The sequence below is a fragment of the Amblyraja radiata genome, chromosome 10, assembly GCF_010909765.2.
Source record: "Amblyraja radiata isolate CabotCenter1 chromosome 10, sAmbRad1.1.pri, whole genome shotgun sequence".
Taxonomy (NCBI): Eukaryota; Metazoa; Chordata; class Chondrichthyes; order Rajiformes; family Rajidae; genus Amblyraja; species Amblyraja radiata.
This window is the reverse complement of record NC_045965.1, coordinates 7792532-7816039: the sequence shown is the minus strand read 5'-3', so window position 1 is coordinate 7816039 and position 23508 is coordinate 7792532. Positions and strand designations below refer to the sequence as shown.

General features: G+C 40.7%; 1 protein-coding gene across 1 annotated transcript; it reads left to right on the top strand.

Moving 5' to 3' along the window:
• The first annotated feature begins 262 nt into the window (after window positions 1–262).
• Window positions 263–22893, top strand: fndc7 (fibronectin type III domain containing 7). The gene is given in 15 exon segments (XM_033027961.1): window positions 263–414; window positions 1009–1027; window positions 1323–1580; window positions 4619–4873; window positions 5460–5720; window positions 9722–9997; window positions 12440–12694; window positions 15639–15896; window positions 16270–16524; window positions 19199–19453; window positions 22092–22242; window positions 22244–22347; window positions 22510–22539; window positions 22682–22717; window positions 22804–22893. Coding segments are annotated over 14 exon segments (2451 nt in total). The 5' UTR covers window positions 263–366; the 3' UTR covers window positions 22708–22717; window positions 22804–22893.
• The last annotated feature ends 615 nt before the right edge of the window (window positions 22894–23508 follow it).

The window sequence follows — 23508 nt, the reverse complement described above, 5'->3', positions numbered from 1 at the left end:
AAAATAATTTGCCAAATGTGACAATTGGTTCATGCAAGCCGCATGCAAACTTGGCCTTAACCTTTCACATGTAAAGAGCATTTCAACTGACAGCTTCAAGATTTCGCTCCGGAAAAATAGGCGCGGTCAGCTCCTGGTGAGATTGTAGGACAAAATTCAAGCAAAACATAGCTGCAAATACCAAAACGGGACTGCGATGTGTCATTGGCCAGGTTGCATGAAAGGGGCGGTGTCAGATTTCAGGATTAAAAGTCATTTCGAGCAGTAAGGCAGCTCGATACAAGTGATATCGCGAATGTTTGAACAACTGTACACCGGCGTTGCACAAATCTAGTTACAAACTGAGTAGGAGAAATCTATCAAACAATGGGCATTGGAGGATTGACTTGTCTTCTGCTGGCCTGCATGGCGAACGTGAGTTAAAGCATTTTACGTTTCGATAAATAAAGTTGCTTTGCCAACTGTATAGTTTCTGACAACACTTTTCGAATATGCGATGACATTCTTCTATTCTATTAACAATGTGTTTGGTTTTTAAGGCATGGACCGCTAAGAACTTTAAATGCAAATATCTGAATCTTAATATGCTTGGATGTGTCAGATAGTTGACTTATCAAAACGGAACCTGTTGCACTGATGCTTCGCATTAGAACAGTAGCTCTTTCAATAGCTGTCAGCGGTCCCAACCTCGTGCTCCGAATCAATGGAGAGATTCAAAAAGGAAAATTGAAATAGAAATGTGATATTTACGTCCTGTGTTAAAAGCAGTGGCAAGATTAAAACTCTCGAAGAATACACCATTCTTTTGTCAAAGTTTTGTGCATGGCCTCTTTCGGGTGGAGGGAAATGGCAGGAAAATTAATGGGGGGTTTTAAATAAAGAGAACCAGATTCCTTTGTAGTGTATCAATGATACATTTTTGTTACATATTCCTCGGGGTGTATCTGAAAAATGAAAGTAGTATCATAATAAATTTCTGCCTTTACTCTATTCGGTTTTTTTTTCCAGATGTCCTTGGCAAGCGCAGGTAAGAGATTCTTATTTCAATGGAATGGTATGTGTAGCTGCCTAATGGGATGGGTTTCTGTAAAGTATAAATGAATAGCATGGAATTATATAGTGCCACTGCTACAAACTAAACGCGTCGCTGTGTCTAATACATTTTGAAGGGGCAAGCTTAAGGACTGAAAAGAAAAATGTTTTGGAAAGATATATATATGGCCGTCAAAACATGTTACTCATAGTATAACACACGCACATACATCAACTCCATCAGCATTACATAAACACACTCGTTAATCTGTATCCTTTCTTTTTTTAAGGTTTCACCCTAACGCATTACGCCGTGACTTCCAGAAGTATTTCAGCTCGTTGGAGTAGATTTGAGGGAGCACATTCCTACAAGCTTTCTGCAGCCTCCAACACAGCCACGGGGCAACCTGTGTTTGTCCATTTCGACAATCGTTTCGTTCTGGGCACCGTAACCAACCTGTTACCCGCAACTCAGTACACTGTAAAAGTAGAGGCTCTTGATTCGAGCGGGAACATACTGGCTGAGGCTCAAATACAACACCTGACAGGTAAGCTCTGTAAAACTCCTCTAAAGGCATTAATCCCCTCCCCTGTCATTTACTGTCACGGCAAGGATCGCAATTACTTATGCGCCAATGATACAGCAACCTCACAGGAATGACACATGTGGAAGTCTCAAAAATTAGGTGCACTTATTTTGGTTTAATAAATACAATATTTGCCAGTTTTGAAACAGTTTGAAATTGTGCATTTTTTAAACTTCCCACAGAAAGTTGCCTTGCCGCATAAATTCCCTTGGGTACCTATTTTTATATGCGTTAGTTATGGCCCCTGAGTACTAAACATTAAGTGATAGTGTGTGAGGTTTTTATTCCATTAGGTTGGGATTGTTAGAGATATGAAAATGTAAAAGGTGGTATCATTTTTCAACTTAACGTTCATTCGTTTTAAATCGAATCTTTCCTTGTCACTTTTCATTCCACTCACCTTTCTTGGTTTGACATGAATACAACAGCATTAAAATTCCTGCTCAGTTAATTTCGCAATCTTCAATCTGATGTATAAGGGTGAAACACAATTGCTCATCTACATCGCCTCAGGCCAGAAAGACAACGGGCATCACACTGTAGTGTTATCGGTTCTTTTATTAATTTTCATACAAAAAGTTTTGTATAAGTGCAAGGGGAAGGGTAAGCCATGACACAAGATTCTGTAAACTTTAGCAAGAAACAATCTGCTGGAAAAAAACTCAGCGGGTCTGGAAGAATCAAGCCGAAAAGTCGTCTTTCATTTACCTCCATCCATGAGTTGTTCCTCCAGCCATTTGCGTTTTGCGAAGAAAAATAATAGCAGATGCCGTTTCAATTCACTCTGATAGACAATTATGATCCAAAATATTTTTATTATGATTTTTTATGTAATAATAATCTTCAGTTCTCCATTTTCAAAACAAGTGTAACCAAATCAATATTGAATCTCGAAGTTAGACAAAATGCCGGAGTAGCTCAGCGGGACAGGCTGCATCTCTGGAGAGAAGGAATGGGTGACGTTTCAGGTCGAGACCCTTCTTCAGACTGATGTTAGGGAAGAGGGAGGTACATAGACAAGGAGGTGTATAGATAAGGAAGTGTAAGGTGTGAAAACAGGACAAAGGGAATGGTGATCAAGTAAAATGTAGAATAGATCGTTGATAGTGGGGAGAAGGTAACAACAAAGCAAACAGAGATAAAGTGTTAACGGAGACCGTAAGACTGGTCAGAGAACTTGGAAGGGGGAGGAATGGAGAGAGAGGGAAAGCAAGGGTTACTTGAAGTTAGAGGTCAATGTTCATAGCGCTGGGGTGTAAGCTGCCCAAGCGAAATATGAGGTGTTGTTCCTTCAATTTGCGATGGGCCTCACTCTGACAACGGAGGAGGCCCAGGATAGAAAAGTCAGTGTGTTGAATCTCAAAGTTACAGGTTATAATAATTATTAACAATTCATTTGAAAAATTGCATGGAATCCCCCCATTCCCTCACAACGGAAGTATTGGAGTCATTATTAGAGTTATACAATGTGGAAACAGGCCCATCGGCCCAACTTGCCCACATCCACAAACATCTCCCATCTACACTAGTCTTGCCTGCCAGCATTTGGTCCATATCCCTTTAGCTTGTCCTATCCATGTACCTGTCTAAATGTTTCTTAACGTTGCAATTGTACCTGCCTCAACTACCTCCTCCGGTAGCTCGTTCCATACATGGAAGTGCAGGGAATAGAGGGATATGGATCATCTGCAGGCAGATGAGATCAACATAACTTCGCATCATGTTCGCCAGAAACATTTTGCACTGAATGCTTGTGCCAAACATGATGCCGTTAAACTGATTCCTGTGCTGTGCTGTTCTATGTTCTATGTATCAAGATTAAGGTAGAGTGTCGTTAAGCCAGAGCATGGAAACACAACAACCAACTTGCCCCATCAACACTAGTCGTGCCTGCCTACATTTGGCCCATATCCTTCAAAACCTATCCTATCCATGTACCTGTCTAAATGTCTTGTCTAAATGTTGTAATAGTACCTGCCTCAACTAACTCCTCTGGCAGCTCATTCCATATACGTACCACCCATTGTGTAAAATAAAAGTTGCTCCTCAGGTTCCTATTAAATCTTTCCATCCTCACCTTACTTTGTCCTCTGGTTCTTGATCCCCCTATGTGTAAAAGACTGTGCATTTACCCTATCGATTCTTCTCATGATCCCATATATTTCTATAAGATCACCCCTTGTCCTCCTGCACTGCAAGGAATAAAGTCCTTGCTTGCTAAACCTCTCCCTATTCCCCAGGCCCTCGAGTCCTGGCAACATCCTCGTAAATCTTCTCTCCAGCATTTCCAGCTTACCAACATCTTTCCTGTAGCAGGGTGACCAAAACTGAAGATAACACTCCAAATGTGGCCTTACCAATTTTTGCACAACTGTAATATAACTTCCCAACTCCTAAACTCAATACCCTGACTGAGATGGGCAATGTGCCAAAAGTCTTCTTATCTTGACCCCCATCTACCTGCAATGCCATTTTCAAGGAAATGTACTGCACTCCTAGATTCCTCTACTCTACAACACTCCCCATAGCTCTGCCATTCAGTGTCGGTCCTGCCCTTGATAGACTTCCCAAAATGCAACACTTCTCTGTATTAAACTCCATCAACCATTCCTCAGCCCACCTGCCCAACCAATGAAAAACCGGCTACAATTTTTGGCAACCATCCTCACTACAGTACCACTCACTATAATGTCATCTCCAAACTTCCAAATTATTGATACAGATGACAAACAGCAATTGGCCCAGCACCGAACCCTAAGGCAGACCACTAGGGATAGGCCTCCAGTCCGAAAAGCAAACTTCCACCATCACCATCTGCTTCTCTCCATGAAGCCTATTTTCTATCCAGTCGGCTAGCTCTCCATGGATGTTGCAAAGATATGGCTGCAACAAAGACATTCAAATTAGGGAACATTTGTTTTTAAAATGAAACATATATTCTTTATATGTATCCTTTATAATTCAGAAATATGTTGAATTAACTGTCTTTGTTTTCATAGCTCCTGATATCCCGTTGAACATAAAGGCTTTTTCCAAGACCAGCAGCAGCATCACTGTGAATTGGCCAGCAGTTCCAAAAGCCACTGGCTATGTCTTGAAGGCCAAAGCTGGCAATTTGATCACTAAAATCATTGTCAATGACTCATCAGGAACCCTGACAGGTCTACAGCCATATACTTCCTATATCATCTCCGTGTATTCTTTAAATCAAGGAGGAACCAGTCAGCCATCAATGCCTGTGGAAACAAGAACAGGTACCTTCATACCACCTTCAAATGAGTGTAATGAAGCAAACATAGCAAACACAAGCCAGTGTTGACTCATACATGCAAGCAATTTCCTTCTATTTTCTAAGAGAATAAATAGTTGATGGACTTGGAAATTGAAGCCTGCTTCTATGCAATTTGTAGCCTGCTTCAAGGCAATTTGAAGCATAGCAATTGGAGCATAGTCTTACTGTATAGTCTGAAACCTTGCGTGGAAGTTAGTTAATATAGCATATAAAAAAAACAAATGTAATAAAATTTGAACTCAATTGGCATTATCAATGAAGATCATTGGTACCTGATTCATTGTTTTTTGTTAAAAAAAACTGCTTTAATTGTGCAACATAACAACAAGGCATTCTAATTTTAAAATAATTGTGAAAATGCACACTATTTCCTGGTAATGTTACTGCGGAATCATAAACCACATAATTGAGGTCTAACAAAAATCATAAATTGTTCCTTTAAAGTTAATACATTTAATTCGTAAGGGTTTGATTTCAATTTTCGTTATGTCATGATTAAAATGTTCTGTCTATTAATACAACTTCTAAGGATAACTATGTGTTTACAGTTTTAGATGCCCCGGTCTTCCACTCATCTTCCCCAGATTTTCAAACTATAATGGTGAGTTTGGAGCCTGTGCCCCAAGCAGTGCGATACATCTTCATTATCATCAGATCAGATGCTGCAGGCAACAAAATTAAGAAGACCACAACCTCTTTCAATGTAACATTCACTGACTTGGACCCAGGTACTTGGTACACTATAAAAGTACATGCTTTGGATGCCAATGGCATACCTGGAGATGACAAGATCAAGGAACAAGTGACAAGTAAGAGACAAAATTCTATTTTTTTAAATGCTCACAGGTACTTTTTCAACAGGAATTTCATAATTCGCTATTGTAATTTTTTAATATTTATTTAATCATTTTTTTACATGGGTTTTTTAAATGTGGTTTTGAAAATGGAAGTCCAGTAAATACTTACTTTTAATTTTATAAATCATTCTTCCAAGGTAATCACAACATATTGTGATCTTTGGCAATTAGGCATTGGCAGGACTTGTGGAATTGATGTACAGTATTCTCTTAAGGCAAGAAAAGGAGAGGGAAGAAATAATGAGGAAGTTGAAATCAAAGAAGAGAATTTTATCGTCAGGGTGTTGATTAATATATGTCCATGCTGTGTGATAGGTGAATTGTATCTGATACAAATTACAACATAGAAACAGATTTTCACATTATAGCAAGTTGAGAGTGGACAGTGGGTGGCAAAGTGGCGCAGCGGTAGAATTGCTGCCTTACAGTGCTTGTAGCGGCAAATATTTGTACGTTCCCCCCCCCCCCCCCGTGACTGCGTGGGGTTTCTCCGAGATCTTCGGTTTCCTCCCACACTCCAAAGACATACAGATTAGTAGGTTAATTAGCTGTGTAAATTGTCCCTAGTGCGTGTAGGATGGTGTTAATGTGCGGGGATCGCTGGTCGGTGTTGACCCAGTGGGCCGAAGGCCCCGTTTCCTCGCTGTATCTCTAAAAAACAGACTAGGAAAAGTCATATAGGAATTGTCAAGCACAGGAGGTGACGAAGACATGGCTGAGGGTTTTACTAGCAAGTGACCTAAAGCACAGTAGTTCCAGACAATGTAAATGTTGGATAAGTACACAGTCTTGGATACTTTTGGGTGGGTGGTGTGACTGATAGCCTCTTTCTGTGACCACAAGTGTAACTCCAGGATGGTGTGTTGCCTCCCTGGTCATTAAGTGGATGCACAACATTGTGAAGCAGAAGGTGAGCAACAAAGGTTGTGGTTCAGGTTGATACAAGTGGCATAGACAGAGAGAGGGATGAGGTCCTGCAAAGGGAATTCATGGATAACAAATGGCAATACAGGAGGATAAGGTAATGAACTTTTAGTTTGCTTGTCTTCTATGGGCGGCGCGACTCTTGTCAGCAGCGGCCTCTGCAGTCCGTCTGTCTTTTTTATTGTTTTCTGTCTTGTTCTATGTAGTTTTTATTGTTTTTTTTGTCGGGGTATGTGTGTGGGGGTGGGGTGGGGTGGGGGAACTTTAAGGTCTTTCCCCTGCATGGGAGACCCGACCTTTTCTTTGTCGGGTCTCCGTTGTCGTTGGGGCTGCAACGTGGAGCGGCCTCCAACAGGAATGACCTGCGGCTCCAGTCGCGGAGCTGCGGAACTACTCACCATCACGGAGCTGGCCGAGTCCGGAGCGGGTGTAGCTGTGGTGGCGCGCTGCTGTGACCTGACACCCGGATATTCGGAAGCTCCTACCGCAGGTCTGTGGACAGTGATACCGGGAGCCCGCGGGTCCCTGCTGGGAGACCGCTTTTCGGGGCTTCCGCAACGGCGACTTCTCCCGCCCGAGTTGCGGGGTTGAAGATTACCTGGAGCGGGGCCTACATCACTGCCTCGCGCGGCTTGGAATGGCCGCGGGACTTTGTGAGCGCCCGCCGGGGCTCCAACACCAAGAGCCCGCCGGGGCTCCAACACCAAGACCCGGTGCGCGGCCTTGCATCACCCGGCGTGGCTTTAATGGCTGCGGGACATTTAACATCGCCCGCCGGGGGCTTTGACTCTGTCTTTGACTCTGACATGGGGGGGAGAGGGGAGTGCAGGGGAGAGATATGTTTAAGTTTTGCCTTCCATCACAGTGAGGAGGACTCACTGTGATGGATGTTTATGTGAATTGAATTGTGTTGGTGTGTGTCTTGGTTCTTTTTTTTGTATGGCTGCAGAAACCAAATTTCGTTTGAACCTCATGTGAGGTTCAAATGATAATAAAAGGTATTGTATTGTATTGTATTGTATTCATAGACAGGAAGATTAAATATAAGAGTTGGGACATCATGTTGCAGCTGTGCAAGACATTGGTTTGGCCACACTTGCAATATTGTGTGCAGTTCTGGTCATGCTAGATGATGCTAGATGATGCCTGGAATGGAGGTTTTAATTACAAGGCGATATTGAATAGACTTGGATTATTCTCACTGGAGTGCAGGAGACTGAGGGGTGACCTTATGGAGGATCATAAAATGATGAGAGGCATAGGTAGGATAGAAAGTTACATCTTCTCCAAGGGTAGGAGAGTCTAAAACTAGAGGTTATAGGTTTGTGAAAAGGGAAATATTTAGCAGAGATCTGAGATTTTCACACAGAGGTTGGTGGGTATATGGAATGAGCTGCCGGAGGAGCTGATGGAGGCAGGTACAATTACAAATTTGAAAAGCATTTTAACGGCATAACTCACTAGAACTCGCTAGAACTCGGTTTGTACTTGCTAGAAATTAGAAGATTGAGGGGGGATCTTATAGAAACTTACAAAATTCTTAAGGGGTTGGACATGCTAGATGCAGGAAGATTGTTCTCGATGTTGGGGAAGTCCAGGACAAGGGGTCACAGTTTAAGGATAAAGGGGAAATCCTTTAGGAACGATATGAGGAAAACATTTTTCACACAGAGAGTGGTGAATCTCTGGAACTCTCTGCCACAGAAGGTAGTTGAAGCCAGTTCATTGGCTATATTTAAGAGGGAGTTAGATGTGGCCCTTGTGGCTAAAGGGATCAGGGGGTATGGAGAGAAGGCAGGTACAGGATACTGAGTTGGATGATCAGCCATGATCATATTGAATGACGGTGCAGGCCCGAAGGGCCGAATGGCCTACTCCTGCACCTATTTTCTATGTTTCTATAACGATAGGAAAGGAATAAAGGGACTTTATCAAACTGCAGGGAAATTGAATTAGTGTAGATAGGTATCTCGGTCAGCATGGACATGTCGGGCCAAAGAGCCTGTTTTCCTGCTGTACGACTACAACTATCAGATCGAAAATGACCAATATGGCAAATATAGCAACAGATTTGCAAAAGGTTTGGTTAATTTTCTGAGCAGAACAAGAGGCCAAATGGAGTGGATGGGGAGGGGAAAATGCTCATGATGGAGACTATGGAAAATAGTTTCAATCTTTCCAAGATTTATTTGGAGCTAATTTTTTCTAGTCCATTACTGGACGTTGGGCAAACAGTCTGACACTTGGGAGACAATGGAGGAGACGAGAGGTGGCTGTAAGGTAGATCTGGGCATCAATAATATACATGCAGAAACCAACACTGTGTATTGCTTGGAGCACAGGAGGGTGGGGGGTGATCTTATAGAGGTGGATAAGATCATGAGGGAAATAGGGTAAATGCACAGGGTCTTTACACAGAGCAGGGGAATCAAGACCTAGGAGACATAGATTTGAGGTGAGAGGCGAAAGATTGAATAGGAACCTGAGGGATAACTTTGTCACACAATGGATGGTGGGTATGTGGAACTAGCTGTCAGAAGAGGTTGAGGCAGGTACTATAACAACATTTAAAAGACATTTGGACAGGTGCATGGATTGTTATGCCCCTGTCCCACTTAGGAAACCTGAAACGAAACCTCTGGAGACTTTGCGCCCCACCCAAGGTTTCCGTGCGGTTCCCGGAGGTTGCAGGTGGTTGCCGGAGGTTGCAGGTAGTGGAAGCAGGTAGGCAGACTAACAAAAACCTCCGGGAACCGCACGGAAACCTTGGGTGGGGCGCAAAGTCTCCAGAGGTTTCCGTTCAGGTTTCCTAAGTGGGACAGGGACATAAGAGTTTAAAGGGATATCACTATTGAGTGTGGGCAGGTGGGTCTAGTGTAGATGGGCCTGTTTCCACACTGTATCTTTCAATCAATCAATCAATCAATCAATACAATCAAAATTTCAATCAAAATTTGAAAAGACCGTTTCACTAAAATTACGAATCATTTTCAAAAACTTCAGTAAATTTTACTCTGTTTTTATTTCAGGACCATTTGCCCCACAATCTGTTCATGCAATTGTCAAGTCCGATCCCATTAATACATCCCTGGGAGCTGTCATTACTTGGAATGCCTCGGAAGGCTCAACAAATTATTTTGCTGTCCGCCTGACCAAATTCCGCGAAGTTGGCCATAACTGCACGTCAAAATCCACATCCTGTGTCATCACTCCGATCCAATGTAGCACACAATACAATGTCACTGTCTTCGCCATCAATGAAGCAGGATCTTCCGACCCTGCATATCCGACCGAGTTTATAAGTTGTAAGTACCCAGCCGCAGTAACAAAGTCTGCTAACCATGATTTTCAATATTTTTCTTCTTTATGTAGAACATAGAACACTGAACAGTGTACAACAAATGAACCATATACAAGATGACCATTTACACAACCCTTTGTGTCCACAATGTTTGTGGAGAATATGATGCCAAGTTAAACTGATCTTATCTGCCTGTACACGATCCATATCTCTCTATTCCCTGCACTTCCTTGTGCCTATCTAAAGGTCTCTTAAATGCCATTATTGTATCGGCCTCCAGCACCACCCCAGGCAATGCATTCCAGACTCCCTTCACTCCCTGTGTAAAAAAATACTTGCCCCGCACATCTCCATTAAACTTTCACTCTGTCACCTTATAGCTGGTGTTGGTCAATTCCAACCTTATCTCTACTTTATCCTTGCCTCACAAAGGTCCAGAAATGTCTTTATCATATTCTACAGGTGTTACAAATAGCAGTCTATCATCCTAAATTCTATGATCACTCAAACATAGAAAATAGGAATTGGAATAATCTGTATGACCCATTGATCCTGCTCTGTCATTGAATACCACACTCGATCTCAATACAATTTGTGTCTAGAAATTCTCTCCTTAAATATACGGCCATAGTCCCCAAACCTTTCTACGGCCGAGAATTCCATGGGTTCACAACCCTCTGTGTGAAGAAATCTCCTCATCTCAGTCCAACATGTCTTGTCCTCTATCCGTGTCTCATTCCTCAACTCCCGGCCAAGGAGGGAATATCCTTTCTGCATCCATTGGACCTTTTCCTGTGATGAAAGAGAGAGGGAGGTTGTGTGGAATGACCCTGCAATGTGAATGGTGATGCTCCTTAAAATGTATAGGATGCTGAGGTAACCCTATCAACCCTATCTTCACATTGTGTTTTTTGATTTTTCTGTCTTTGGAGCGATTTCTGTCTTTAATTTGTGTATTGGTGATGTCCTTATTATTTATTTTACTCTGATTATATGTTTTTTCTCTTCTGTTAATTTTCTGTAAGGTGTCCTTGAGACTTTGAAAGGCGCCCGAAAATAAAATTTATTATTATTATTATTATCTATGCCCCCTTCATAATTTGATATACTTCAACGAGTCTCCCCTAAACCTCTGACATTTCAGAGAAAATTATCTTAGTCTTGCCTACATCTCCTTGTAGTTGAAACCCTCTAATCCAGCATCCTGGTGAACCTCCTCTGCACCCTCTCCAAAGCTTCCACATCTTTCCTGTATTGGTGCGACAAGAACTGCACGCAATACTCCAAATGCAACCTAGCTGAGGTCTTATTGATCTGAATCATGACTTCCTCATCTTCTTTAACTTCCTACTCTTTACCAATTACAATAGCCAATCTGTAAAACTGCCTAATTTGTACTTATCAAACCACCCAATTCATATTTATCATCATTTGGAAATATTTATCAAAACATCTACTATGAGAAAGAATGTATCTACTGTATGTCTGTTCCTCCCCAGTTTCTGTCTCTTAGTTGGTCTCCTGTGTGTATAAAGCTAAAAATACTACTGCCATGGAGTTTTCCATACACAAGAAACAGAAGGGTGCCGAGCTAACAAAGACCTGTGGAACAATAATACCTGCAACCATTTAAAATATATATCTGTAGTCCCACCTTAAACATTTTTTTTTTTTGGCCGAGATTACATTACTTCATTTGAAACCTTGTTAGAAATGGCCATCTCTTCAGAGTTAATTTTTGAATTTAATTGTGGAGGACATCTTGGGTTCTACAAAATCTTGTCTTGCCCTTTGGTGCTCGAACTACTTGCGCCTTCACGATTAGGGTTTCGTTCATCATTCTGTTCACCTCATGTGAGTCTATTACTATGTCACCTCTGTAGATACAAACGTGTAGTACATGGATGTTTTTCTTGCAGGAAGAGGTGATTAAAATCTTCCCCTATCCCAGAGTATTTCAGTGCCATGAGTGAAACCCTTCAGTGGACCTCTCTAACAAATGCAGATGGTATTAGGTCCGTCCGCCAACTTATGTACAAATTGTAAACAAAATTAAAAAAGGCAAGATTTGCCTTCTGTTTTTCTAAAAAAAGTGAAATAAATCCCATGTGCATATAAAGAAAGCAGGCAATGGGATTTTTCCTTTCTTTCTTTTGGCAAATGTGGATGATATAAGACCCCAATTAGCATTGTCTATTGGGATTCTCCTTGAGTTTGGCAGAGACATTACCTTCACCAACACCAATGACATCATTAATCAGATTGGCAAGAATGAAGCAAGATTACTCACCTATTCCATTCTGAAGAAGTAGGTTGAATAATATTGAATAACATCACATTGTTGTTTGAATGTATTGGATTTTATTTCTGGGACATAAAATGCTTTGAGCTATAAAATAATTTGAGTGTTCTTAAGAGGCATTTGTGTTACCTTTTATTGTTGCAGTTCCATGTACTCCACATGACATTAAAGTCCAGGAGAAATATCCTGGCAACTTAACTATATCCTGGTCCCCATCTCCCATGATTGATTACTACACTACTTTTGTGAAGAGGGATGATGGCCTCGAGGCTTCCTGTAACACGACACTTAAACGATGTTACTTCCAGTCAGAATGTGGATTCACATACTTTATCAGTGTTTTCTCCTACAATAACGCTGGGCAGAGTAAACCAGGCAATGTTTTAAACTATACAACAGGTAAGTGTTACATTCTTACATTTTACATGTTAGTATTACATTCTAAATATTACGTATACTACATCTGAAAAGTAAAACAATTTGACCACCTCAGCTATTAATAATAATAATAATGGATGGGATTTATATAGCGCCTTTCTAATACTCAAGGCGTTTTACATCGCATTATTCATTCACTCCTCAGTCACACTCGGTGGTGGTAAGCTACTTCTGTAGCCACAGCTGCCCTGGGGCAGACTGACGGAAGCGTGGCTGCCAATCTGCGCCTACTGCCCCTCCGACCACCACCAATCACTCACACACATTCACACACATTCACACACAGGCAAAGGTGGGTGAAGTGTCTTGCCCAAGGACACAACGACAGTATGCACTCCAAGCGGGATTCGAACCGGCTACCTTCCGGTTGCCAGCCGAACACTTAGCCCATTGTGCCATCTGTCGTCCCAGCTATTAAGATCATAAATGATAGGAGCAGAATTAGGCCATTCAGCCCATTAAGTCTACTCCACCATTCAATCATGGCTGATCTATCTCTTCCTCCTAACCCCATGCTCCTGACTTCTCCCCATAACCACTGACATCCGTACTGATCAAGAAACTTAACATTTACTGCATATTAAAATGTGCTATTTATAAACCTACAGCATAACAGATATTATGCATAGGTAGTTTTGTTGTTCAGCTAGCCTGTTTCCCTGAGGTTGAAATTAGCCCAGATGAAAGGACCTTCAAATCAAGCCGAATTAAAGCACATTATAATCATGTCATTGAAAAGAGGAACTATCCTGACTGAATGGAAAATATTCACTGAAAGCGAAAGGCAAAATTTAATGTGACTCGTAATGTAGAACATGGAACAGAATTGTATCAGAACAGGCCCTTCAGCTCATAATGTCTGTGGCGAACCTGGTGTTAAGACCATCACTTATCTACCTGCATATAACCATATTCCTCTATTCCCTACATATCCATATGTCTGTCTAAAAACTTCTTAAATGCATCGTATCGGTATCCACCCCTATCATTGAAGACCCACACCACCCTGGTCGCACTTTCTTCCCGATCCTCCTGTCTGGGAGAAGGAATAGGAACCTGAGAAGCATTATACCCAATATTAAGAACAGCTTCTTCCGATCACCCATCAGGCTCTTGAGCTTCCCTGTACAACCTTTTTTCAGCAGGGAACCACTACAGATTTTACACTACTATGGCCGTTTTCTATACATTGGCTTATGACCATCATGGGTCTAGTAGAATAATCGATGATTTACTGTATATTTTTGTTGTTGTTGTATGCCTGTAAAGTTGCAGTAAGTAAGAATTTCATTGTTAGAGTTCATATCTGGTGCATGTAACAAATAGACTCACTTGACCTTGATCTCTTCAATCTCTTCATGGGAACCCAAAGTATTTAGCATAAAGTCAAAGCTGAATACATGCTGTGGGCATTTCAACTGGTTCACAGAAACTGCATAAATGAGCAAATTCGTTTTTGTGGCGTAGACAGCCTGGACAATCCAGGATACATTGAGTAATGTCGTGGGCTGGCATCCTATAGTTCCCCCGGCCCCTTTCTGTCCCTGGAACAGTTTGCATCACCCCAGAGGTAGTGAGCTTCAGCCTAACATATGTTTAAAGCCCGAGGCTTTGCAAGGGCATGATGATTAGGTTTGGCCCTGGAAAACAATCGGCACACAAGCGTGGATGTGGAGAGGATGTTTCCACCAGTTGGAGTGTCTAGGACTATAGGTCATAGCCTCAGAATTAAAGGATGTTTCTTTTGGAAGGAGATGAGGAGGAATTTATTTAGTCAGAGGGTGGTGAATCTGTGGGGGCCAAGTCAAGGGATATTTTTAAGGCAGAAATTGATAGATTCTTGATTAGTACGGGTGTCAGGGGTTATGGGGAGAAGGCAGGGGAGTGGGGTATAGGAGGGAGATAGATCAGCTATGATTGAATAACAGAGCAGAATTGATGGGCCAAATGGCTTAATTCTACTCCTATCACATAACCTAATGACCTCCAATCAACTAAGAGAATGCCTGCATCTGCTTATTCAATGCTACACTTAATATCTCTTGTTGTTATAAATGTATCTTTCCTTAATCACATTGAGATCCCCTTACTGATCATTTCTAGTAAACCACATTGCCTAAACAGAACCAATTTTATGAGGGAAAACTGGGTAGAAAATGTAATCAATAAGGAAATTAAAGGAAGTAGCTGGGCTGAGACTCATGTGAAACTTTGCCTGGTCATGGATCCATGGAGCCAAATGACCTGTTTGGATGCAGTAAACAGGGCAATACTGGAGACTCTGGACTCTATTAATGATGATGACCATGTAGCTGTCAACATGATTGGGTTTGAGGCAGTGCAGCATAGGTTCAGGAGATTGATCCCTGGGATGGCGGGACTATCATATGAGGAAAGATGGAAAAGACTAGGCTTGTATTCACTGGAGTTTAGAAGGATGAGGGGGAATCTTATAGAAACAAATAAAATTATAAAAGAACTGGACAAGCTCGATGCAGAAAAAATGTTCCCCATGTTGGGCGAGTCCAGAACCAGGGGCCACAGTCTTACAATAAAGGGGAAGCCATTTGAGACTGAGGTGAGAAAAAAAAATTTCACCCAGAGTTGTGAATTTGTGGAATTCCCTGCCACAGAGGGCAGTGGAGGCCAAGTCACTGGATGGAATTAAGAGAGAGTTAGATAGAGCTCTAGGGGCTAGTGGAGTCAAGGGATATGGGGAGAAGGCAGGCACGGGTTATTGATTGGGGACGATCAGCCATGGTCACAATGAATGGCGGTGCTTGCTCGAAGGGCCGAATGGCCTCCTTCTGCACCTATTTTCTATGTTTCTATGTTTCTATGAGTTTACTTTTTGAAGATGTGTTGCGAATGGTTTGTGCTAAAAAGTTAATTCTCTGTGTCCTAGTACCGTGTTGTCCAACACAAGTTAAAACATTATTTGTCTCGAGCGATACGATTGAGGTGAATTGGAATCCAGTTCGCGGAGCTGAAATGTATGAAACCAAAGCACAAGACATGGGCTCAGTAGTGTTCTGTAATGACACTTCCACAATCTGCACCTTATCCGGATTGGAATGCAACATAAACTACAATGTCACTGTATATTCTTACAGTGATATCAGGGGATTCAACAACTCGTGTCCAAAAAAGTCAATCAAAACAGGTAGCTATACAAATGTATGCAAAGGACCATTTCAACCTTTTAACGGGTCATCAACAAATTAATGAAAGAAACACATTTTGTGATAAATAGAATATTCTTGATGATCCAAATATATAATCCTACAGGTGCTGGAAATATGAAATGAAATTTATAACTCAGAATGTTGTTCCAAATACTGCTGTACAGTTCATATGAAATTGAGAGATGAATGAAAACAAAATAAATGTTTATGGATTTTACCTTTTGATAAATATACACGGTGTATACTCTGTGAATTTATTAGGTTAGAGTTTAATCTACATTTACTGAAATTAAGCATTGTAAAATTTAGCTGCAAAATTTACAGTATGAAATTGCTGTGTTATTCAAATAGGTCCATGCAGTCCCAGAATTGTGAATATTACAAAGGTGAACCCGACCACTGTTAATATAACATGGCAACAAAATAACATTGATGCCACATACAAAGTGTTTGTCTTCGGAAAAGCTGGAATGAGATACTGCAATAGCTCTGGATGTTCTTGTGCAATCGCTAACCTACCCTGTGGATCCACCTTCTCTGTTAGTGCAGTAGCCACTACTACAGAAGGAAGCAGTTTACCCAGCTACAGCATACCGTTAGAAACAGGTAAACAACATTCGAGTGCTTGGAAGATATCTTTTGAGTGAAATGTCTGTTGCCGAACTGGATTCCTATTTGAACCAATATTGGCGGCATAGTGGCGTAGCGATAGAGTTGCTGCCAACACAGTGCCAGAGACCTGGGTTTCATCCTGACTATGAGTGTTATCTGTAAGGAGTTTGTACATTCTCCCTGTGACTGTGTGGATTTTCTCTGGGTGCTCCAGTTTCCTCCCACATTCCAAATTCGTGCAGATTTGTAGGTTAATTATTTTGGTAAGATTGTAAATTGTCCCTAGTGTGTGGGTGTAGGATAGTGTTAGTGTGCGGGGATCGCTGGTCAGTGCTGACTTGATCGGTCAAAGAGTCTGTTTCCGCGCTGTATTTCTAAACTAAACTAAACTAATAGCTGAATATTCCACTGCTCAATTTGCTTATACCATTACTGAATGGTGTAGGCAAAATGTTTGGATAGATGTCAAAGAGCTTGGGACAAAATGTATATCTGATATGTATGTATATACATATAACCATATAACCATATAACAATTACAGCACGGAAACAGGCCATCTCGGCCCTACAAGTCCGTGCCGAACAATTTTTTTTTCCCTTAGTCCCACCTGCCTGCACTCATACCATTCCCTTCTCATCCATATGCCTATCCAATTTATTCTTAAATGATACCAACGAACCTGCCGCCACCACTTCCACTGGAAGCTCATTCCACACCGCTACCACTCTCTGAGTAAAGAAGTTCCCCCTCATGTTACCCCTAAACTTCTGTCCCTTAATTCTGAAGTCATGTCCCCTTGTTTGAATCTTCCCTATTCTCAAAGGGAAAAGCTTGATCACATCAACTCTGTCTATCCCTCTCATCATTTTAAAGACCTCTATCAAGTCCCCCCTTAACCTTCTGTGCTCCAGAGAATAAAGACCTAACTTATTCAACCTATCTCTGTAACTTAGTTGTTGAAACCCAGGCAACATTCTAGTAAATCTCCTCTGTACTCTCTCTATTTTGTTGACATCCTTCCTATAATTGGGCGACCAAAATTGTACACCATACTCCAGATTTGGTCTCACCAATGCCTTGTACAATTTTAACATTACATCCCAGCTTCTATACTCAATGCTCTGATTTATAAAGGCTAGCATACCAAAAGCTTTCTTTACCACCCTATCTATATGAGATTCCACCTTCAAGGAACTATGCACGGTTATTCCCAGATCCCTCTGTTCAACTGTATTCTTCAATTCCCTACCATTTATCATGTACATCCTATTTTGATTTGTCCTGCCAAGGTGTAACACCTCACATTTATCAGCATTAAACTCCATCTGCCATCTTTCAGCCCATTTTTCCAAATGGCCTAAATCACTCTGTAGACTTTGGAAATCCTCTTCATTATCCACAACACCCCCTATCTTGGTATCTTCTGCATACTTACTAATCCAATTTACCACCCCTTCATCCAGATCATTGATGTACATGACAAACAACAAAGGACCCAACACAGATCCCTGAGGCACCCCACTATTCACCTGCCTCCAACCCGACAAACAGCCATCCACCATTACCCTCTGGCTTCTCCCATTCAGCCACTGCTGAATCCATCTTGCTATTCCTGCATTTATACCCAACAGTTTAACCTTCTTAACCAACCTTCCATGAGGAACCTTGTCAAAGGCCTTACTAAAGTCCATATAGACAACATCCACTGCTTTACCCTCGTCAATTTCCCTAGTAACCTCTTCAAAAAATTCAAGAAGATTAGTCAAACATGACCTTCCAGGCACAAATCCATGTTGACTGTTCCTAATCAGACCCTGTTTATCCAGATGCTTATATATATTATCTCTAAGTATCTTTTCCATTAATTTGCCCACCACTGAAGTCAAACTAACAGGTCTATAATTGCTAGGTTTACTCTTAGAACCCTTTTTAAACAATGGAACAACATGCGCAGTACGCCAATCCTCGGGGGCTGCAACATCTCTCTATCCATAGATCTGTATATAACTGTATATCTCCATATCTGAGAATTTATCAAATTTAATGTTTGGATAGATGTCCAAGAGCTTGGAACAAAATATATATCTGATATGTATGTATATATGTCTCTCTATCCATATATCTGTATATGACTATATATCCCTATATCTGAGAATTTATCAAATTTTGAATAGAACCTTAGATGTATTAGAACCATAGTAGCACAATGAGTAATTAAAATTCTCACAAATAAATTCCATGCTTCCATATTTGAGTTTAGCAGTGCAGTAATGTTATTTTTTTTGTCAGGAATAAGTATGTACATTTTAACATCATTTTTATAAGCAATTTATTTCAATCTAGAATGAATTATATTAAGACCAATGCAGTGTTTTGCCATTTAGAAATTCATCCCTTGTCTTTGGTGTGTGGTGCAGTGCCTTGGAAAGTCATTCAACTGCCTATTGAAGCTGAATTTCACAGCCAATGTACAATGTTCTGATGCCACAATGTATAGGGATGAATTTCTGGACTCTAGTACTTTAATGTTTAATTTCATCTTGACTTTTACATTAGAATCTGACATTCAAAATATGATTTTAGAATCAGTCAGGAATTTCCTGAGATTGAACACTTAGAAGTGTAAAGTTGCAAAATGAACTGTAAATATTCTACTCTTCTTCAAAGCACCCTGCTGCCCTGATAGCTTCACAGCGACACAAGTAACACAATCAATAACCAACATTAGCTGGACTGCTGCAACAGGAGCACAGTCATACACTACACTCCTGGAGTCACCTAAAGGACAAGCCAAGTGCCACACCGGAGCAACTCATTGCCTTCTTGGATGTATAACATGTGGCACCAACTACTCAGTGACCTTACTTGCCATCAGTGAAACGGGAATGGCATCAGAATGCAACTTCCTCGGCTATTCATCCAGTAAGTACGGACGCAGAGATTCCATCTAGAGTAACTAGATGTAATTTCCCAACCACATTGTCACGGTAGATAAATATTGCTTGAAAAGCAACTCATCTTCTGTTTAAAAACGTGTTCTGATGCTGCTGCAAGTAAAGAATTTCATTGTTCCATTTTGGGGCATATGACAACACGGTTGACTCTTGATATCTCAAGGGTCAAAGCTGATCACATGGCTTCATAGAGATACTCCAAGTGCAGTTATTTCAATTGCAGTTCTAATTGATGTACCTGAGCTGAATCTTAGAGCAGTGGTGTGCTCCTTCTGCAGGATGCGGGAAGTCAGGGAAATATCCGGTGTCCTTAAGGACTACTATGGGAAGTGACCCAAGAAACAGCTCCTGACAGACCGAGCGAGGGAACCAGAGCTCGGCTGGAGTACATCAGGATTGCCCATGGAAAATAAGAGCCTTGTAGATAGGACTTAAAGTTCAAGTGAGATGGACGTAACTAAGGTACAGAGAGAAAAGAGATGGATGCCCACCAGAAAAGAGATTAGACAGATTAGGGCAGCACGGTGGCACAGTGGTAGAGTTGCTGCCTACCAGCGCCAGAGACCTGGGTACGATCCTGACTACGGGTGCTGTCTGAACGGAGTTTGTACATTTTACCTGCGTTGATTTTCTCCGAGATCTTCGGTTTCCTCCCACACTCCAAAGGCGTTCAGGTTTGTATGTTAATTGGCTTTGGCAAAATTGTAAATTGTCCCTAGTGTGTGTAGGATAGTGTTAGTGTGCGGGGATCGCCGATCGGTGGGCTGAAGGGCCAGTTACTGCGCTGTATCTCTAAACTAAACTGAGCAGGAATCCCCTGTGCCCCCTCTTGTCCAAAACAACTATATCCTTATGGATATCAATGTGTAGGAAGGAACTTCAGACGCTGGTTTACACTGAAGATAGACACAAATTGTTGGAGTAACTCAGCGGGACAGGCAGCATCTCTGATAGAAGGAATGGGTGATGTTCCTGGTTATGGGCACAACAGGTGAAATAGAGGTGTGGATAAAAGAGGAGGGGGAGTTGCTTTATTGATTAAGGAAAACATCACAGTAATTGTATGTGATGAGATTACAGACAAAATATCCAATGAGGGTATCTCAGTGAATCTGAGAAATAAAAAGGGATGATCACCTTGATGGGATTGTACTATTTGTCCCCAAATAGTGAATGAAAATTTGAGGAACAAATATGCTGGGAGATTGCAGACACTACAAGACTAATAGGGTTGCCATAGTAAGGGGTTTCAACTTTTCCATTATAGACGGGACTGCCATTGGGTTTAATTGGGCTTTGATGTCAAGTGTGTTCAAGAATGTTATCTCAGGTGATATGTGGCATTGCCTACAAGCTAGAGGGTAAAATGATCAACTCAAGGATTTAGGCAGAGCAAGTTACTGAAGTGTCAATGGAAGAACCTTTTGGGATGAGCAGCCACATTTCTAGTAGAGTCGTAGAGTCATGCACCACAGATAATGGCCCTTCAGCCCAACTAGTCCGTGGCGACCAAGATGCCACATCTAAGCTAGTTTTATTGGCCCGCATTTGGCCTAAATCTCTCTAAACCTTTCCTCGTGTCATTTGTCACAATGTCACAAGTGTCATTTAAAGTGTCATTGAGCACAGTACAATGGCACAGCACTCGAGGCCCGGGTTCAATCCTGACTATAGATGCTGTCTGTGTAGAATTTATACATTCTCCCTGTGATCACATAGAATTTCTCCGCATGCTCTGGTGTTCTCCCACATTCCAAATGCGGGCAAATGGGACTAAGTGTGCATGGGGCATATGGGTTGACATGGACAATTTGGGCCAAAGGGCCTGTTTACATGCTATATGACTATGATTCTGTAAATGGCAATTGTTATGGTCCGCTGAACTTTGCATTTCACATCAAACATTATTTAATCAATTTACTGAGTTTGGATATACATCCACGCACTGCAATTTAATGAGATTGTTTAAAGATTCAGATTGACAGTTCCTCGCCTAGTTTTAACATTTGGTTCCCAAACTATTAATCAAATTACTCACAAAACCATGTAATGGTTTAAATTTTATAATGCTAAAAGCCACAGTTGAACAGCAAAGATGTGTTCTTTGTTTAATGGGCATTGTTAGACTGGGGACACCAGGACAATATAGATAACACCGTTACAGATGATTTTCAGTGTATTGAAAAGCAAGACAATTTTTTTAGAGTTTCTTTCGAGATTTAAAACTTAAGTCAAGAACAAACATTACTGGGGTAGAAATTAATTCACCACTACAGATACCGTATGCATGATATAAGAACAGTGTGCTTCCGTTATACTACCCATTCCAAAATCCGATTCTATGGAACTAAACTTCAGATTTGAGTTCAATGCACAATTATTGCAACATTGTGCTATATTTATACATTATAACTTGAAGTTATTTATAAATATGTTCAATTATTCCGCAGGTTATTTCTTACTTGTATTTCAAATTCGTAGACGCTTTAAACCCTTGTTCCAGTAAATTTATTACATAAGTTAACCTACTTTCTTTAAGGATCTAGTGTATGCAGTGTTTGTAAAGGCAATGTATTTAAGAAACTTTTGTTTGTATTTTATATTAGGTGGCTGTTGTCCATCTGCAGTTAAACTCTACAGGCTGGGGAGCAATGCTTTAAGAGTTTACTGGCATGCCTCTGCCTCGGTAAATTATGTTGTGAATGTGACCAGTGACCATGCAAACTTCACCTGTTCCCCCTTGGCCAGAATCACATACTGACATAAATGAGATTTACTGTGGGGATCTATACACTGTCATCGTCTCCCCCGTATCCACAGATGGATCAATAGCCACATTTTGTCCAATGAAAGTTTATTCAGGTACTGTTATTAATATTATTTGAAATAAAAATCAATAGAAATTAAGTTCAGTCATTCCAACGTGTACAGGATTTTCAGAAATCCTGGACATTTCTGGCTTTAATGACAATTAAAGCAAACAAAAGGTTGTTTTTCAAACTTGTTTTGTTCTTTATTTTTTAGTATCATGTTCTATGAATTCAGGTGCAATGGGTAAGAACAATTTTCTAAAGTTCACTTTATCTTAAATCTAGTTTCCATCTTAATTTAGCAAGCAAGATTTTATTCAATAGCTCGTGTGGAAAAGTATGTATTTGTACAAGAAATATTATTAATAGCCTTCTTTTTCATTCAGTGATTAATCGAGGGAAGAGAGCCTAACACAGCCAAGGTGACAATATATTTGTTTGGTATTTAACATATTTGACAGTAGCATTTAATATTGCAATTCTCTCTAATACTTGTTTGTTTTACTAGGATTTGAGATCATCAAAATCAGTTCATCCTATCAGAAGTCAATAACAAATGATGTCCTTCACATTACACTTAATGCTGACAACACAATCTGAAAACTGCTTTATGATTATTTTCAGAAACACAATGGTGCAGTTTTTCGCAAGCTGGAAACTAGTTCGTTGAATTGTTTAACTGACAATGTGTTTTGTCCATATTTTTTAATCACGAGTATAATTAAAATTATATAATTAATAGAAACATTGTATCATTGATTATACTTGTGTCATAACAATAACATTAAAATCGTTAAGACAATTTTTGAGGACAATAAAAAACATCATGAATTATGTTCAATATTTTTAGTTTTTGATCCAAGGTTAAGAAATCTGACGGAAGCACTGAGAATGAAACATGAGCAATGATCATTGGCAATCATTAACTTGTGCACACAAGATGTGGAAAATAACAGCGAACTTAGACGTGCTCCTCCATTATTTGAAATTATAATCCATCATAGAAAATGGAACAGTACAACTAAGAAACAGGCTTTTCCGCCCTTGATGTTTGTGTCAAAGATGATGTCAAATTAGACTACTCACTTGCTTGCAAGTAATGCATACCCCTCCATATCCAGCATATTTATGAGCCTTATATCTTACCTACATGTACCGCCACCCTTGGCAGTGCATTCCGGGCAACTAAAACTCTCTGCGGAAAATACCACAG